The sequence below is a fragment of the Pterocles gutturalis genome, unplaced genomic scaffold (assembly GCF_000699245.1).
Source record: "Pterocles gutturalis isolate BGI_N339 unplaced genomic scaffold, ASM69924v1 scaffold30277, whole genome shotgun sequence".
Taxonomy (NCBI): Eukaryota; Metazoa; Chordata; class Aves; order Pterocliformes; family Pteroclidae; genus Pterocles; species Pterocles gutturalis.
The window spans coordinates 4,021-7,316 of NW_010111127.1; the positions used below are offsets into that span (position 1 = coordinate 4,021).

The following is a 3,296-nucleotide window of genomic DNA, read 5'->3' on the forward strand; positions in this document are numbered from 1 at the left end:
CTGCACGATGTTCCTCATCTTGCCCGCCTGCCCAGCGAGGGACTGCGCGTTGATGACCTGCGGGGAGGGGGAAAAAAAACCAGGAAAAAACGAGGCTGGAGATGCCCACGGTGTCCCTGCAGGGGTGGTCCCCTTCTGAGCCCCCCCTCACCTACCTGGGAGGGCACCGGGCAGAGCTTCTTGATGGCCCCGTACAAATCCTCGCGGTTGTTGGAGATGATGCAGAGCAGCAGCTGCACCTTGTCCTGCGGGAAAAGGCGATGCACGAGCATCCGGTGCACGGGGAAGCGAGAAGCCCCTCCCCAGCAGATGTGTCCAACCTGCAGTATCCCCCCGCCCCGAGCTCCCCTCCTCACCTCAGTCCCCAAAACGCTGCGGATGGTCCTGGCGTAGGTCTCGATGCGCTCATCCTTCAGCTCCACCAGGGCGGGGCGGCTGACGTGCATGCCGATGGAGCCGCAGATGCTCTCGATGGTGGCCAGCAGATCCTTCGCCAGGTCTTGCAGGCGCTTGGGGTAAACCAGGAGCCAGTAATTCATGGCGATCTAGGGAGGGAGGCGAGGACAGCCCTTGCTGCGGGGACACGGCTGCCAAAACATGCAGCTCCCAACCCCGTAGCACAGAGGGAAAAATCAGGAGGAAACCCAAGAGAAACCATGATGACACCCAGTTCCTGTGCTCTGAAAACCTTCAGCGGCTCCAGGAGGAGGTGGGAAAGCAGCCGCCGCGGCCACGTTCCTCTAACCTCCTTTAGGAAAAACACGCTGAAGGGTAAAGCCAACACAAACACGGGAAGGGTTTCAGCTCCGGCAAGCTCAGACGCGAGCGGGGCAGACGGGATGCCAGCACTAAGAAAACCCATCCCAATTCTCAAACAAGGGGATGTTGTCGCAGGGGCCGAGCCGCGGACTCACCACCGAGATGGAAGCTTCTCGCATGAGCTCCTTGTTCCAGCCCAGGTCCTCGGCGGGGACGAAGGAGCTGTGCCGCAGGTTGATCCTCTCCGCGGGCAGCACTCGACCCTGGGTCTGAACGGAGCAGAAATCCACAGCAGCTCCGGTGCCACCACGGCACAGCCGTTACCTCCGTTCCGGGGGGCACATCTCAGAGCCTGACCCCCACCCCAGCCCTTACCCTGTGGATGTCGGGGTCCAGGCGGAGCCCCCAGCGCAGCAGCTCCTGCGAAGCCTCTGGGTTCTCCTTGATGCGGCGCAGGAGGCTGGTGAGACGCACGTAGTGCTGCTTGGGGCTCTGCCGCATCTCCCGCATCACGTCCTGCAGCCGGTGGGCAGGTTGGGGAACCCCCAGGTGTGATAGGGGGGCTCTGAGATCCCCCCCCCAGCAGTGCCTGGCTGGGTCTCAGCTCCCCAAACCGGGCAACGCCAGCTCGGGTGAGATGCAAACACACTCTGACCTTCACCATTCGGTGGTCCCTGCTCTCGGGGAGCCCGGTCATGAAGGTGAGCTCCGGCACAAGCAGAACCATGTCCAGCCAACGCTGTTTTGGGGGGGACAGGCACCATCAGCACCCCAAGAGGACCGCAAGCCCCCTCCCTCCCAGCTACAGGCAGGACAGGGGCTGGAGGAGCTGAGAAAAGACCGTGGGTCTCCATTTCCCCTCCCCAGGTCCCCGTGCCCAGCTCACCCTCCCCTCCGGTGTCTGTTTCTCCCTGGGCCGGTGGATGAGCAGCGGCTGCTCCAGATCCCGGATGGTGATCCCGTAGGTTTTGCTGGGAAAACAGCAGGGAAAAGGCATCAGGTGAGATGTTCCTGCTCCTGCTCTCCCACCTGGGGTCAGAGCCGGGCACCAAACCCTTCCCCGCGGACGGATGCTCATCCCAAGAGATGCTCCAGCACCTGTAGTAATCCACGAAGGTGATCTCCTCGCCACTAGCCAGGGTGAATGTGTCCTTCGGGGTCTTGTTCCAGTCGATGTCGTCGATGCGGTAGGTGCGGTTGTTGTAGCGGGTGATGACCACGTTCCCCACCAGCTGTTTGGTGCACTCATCCTGGAAGCTGCTGGTGCTTTGCTTGTAGATCGTGTGCCTGAAAGCCAGGAGGAGGAGAGGCTCACGGCGGTGCTCCCTGCCCATGCCACCCCAAAATTCAATGTCTTTTCCCAAATGGCACCGGTGGCCGCAACCCCGGTGATTGCAGCTGGCATCACCCTCGCCAAGAGCCGGACCCGGACACGCAGCTGCTGGAAAACCACCCCCAAAACCCTGCGGGGCTCCTCTGGGATTTTTTCTCCCCTTTTCTCTTACATGAAATTCATGACGGAATCGCTGCGGATGACTTTGTGAATGGCATCGACCAAAAGGAAAAGGCCGCCGTCCTTTTTCCGGATGCTGACCGAGTATCCCGGCCAAATCTGCAGCCTGGGATGAGGAAGAAAGATGCCCAATGGCGCCTGGGTTAAAACCGGAGCCGCCTGCACGGCGCTGCCAGAGGAACCCTGCAGCCGTCCCGCTCGCCAAGGAGCGCTCAAAACACCAAGCATTTATTTCCCAGCTGGCTGCCAGCTTCCAGCTAATAACCCCTGAATTGTGCTGCAAAAAACAGGCGCTGAGGTCAGGCTAACCAGAGCTGACCTGGCAAAGACTTCCGAATTTCCAGCCTGGCGCTACTGCCGGGGGGGACAGGGATATCCCCAGCTTGCCCTCGTGTGTCTGGGCAGCAGCAGGAGGAAATCACGGCCAGCACCCACCTGTAATGCTGTAATACTGAAGCCTGGGCAGGTTCAAAGAAATTTCTCCCAACAAGTTTCATATCTAGGATTCTCATCACCCTGGGGAAGGAAAAACAGGACTGGGTTATGGCTCAGCAGGGAGGAAGAGGAGAAGAAGGACGAGGAAGAGGAGGAGGAGGAAGAGGGTTTCTTCCCTGGAGCTCAGGGAGCGTCTCTGCCGTTCCTCACCTCCGGAAAACCACATTGTAAAAGGGGATGCAGAGATTGGAGCTGGGCTCCAGGACCTTGGTGAGCTGGATGGTGATGGCGATCTCCTCCCCGTCGCTCCTCCTCTGAGCCTTCAGGCTCACCGGCTGTGGGGCGAGACGGCACATTCACAGGGGGGGCAGGGCATCCCTGCGCCCCCAAATCGGCTGGAACAACCCCCCCATCCCCGGTGCAGCCCGCATCCCCCCCTCACCTGGGGCAGCCGGACGGGCAGGAAGAGGATGGAGCCATCGAACGCTGTCACGTCCCCCGTCACCGCCCGGTGCTCCTTCAGCATCGCAAACCGCATGCTCCGACACTCCACCTCGGGGCTGCCAGAGACAGGGAGGCATCACCCGCA

At 61.1% G+C, this 3,296-nt stretch overlaps 1 protein-coding gene across 1 annotated transcript in view; it reads right to left on the minus strand.

The window, feature by feature from the left end:
* PIWIL2 (piwi-like RNA-mediated gene silencing 2) overlaps positions 1-3,275 on the minus strand; it is a gene marked incomplete at its 5' end in the record, with an annotated part of 6,526 nt that extends 3,251 nt beyond the window's left edge. Inside the window, 12 exon segments of the mRNA XM_010073646.1 lie at positions 3-57; positions 156-245; positions 357-545; positions 915-1,028; positions 1,135-1,275; positions 1,415-1,498; positions 1,646-1,730; positions 1,858-2,046; positions 2,265-2,378; positions 2,708-2,788; positions 2,918-3,042; positions 3,150-3,275. Coding sequence (XP_010071948.1) covers positions 3-57; positions 156-245; positions 357-545; positions 915-1,028; positions 1,135-1,275; positions 1,415-1,498; positions 1,646-1,730; positions 1,858-2,046; positions 2,265-2,378; positions 2,708-2,788; positions 2,918-3,042; positions 3,150-3,275 — 1,393 coding nt within the window.
* Between the last annotated feature and the right edge of the window lie 21 nt (positions 3,276-3,296).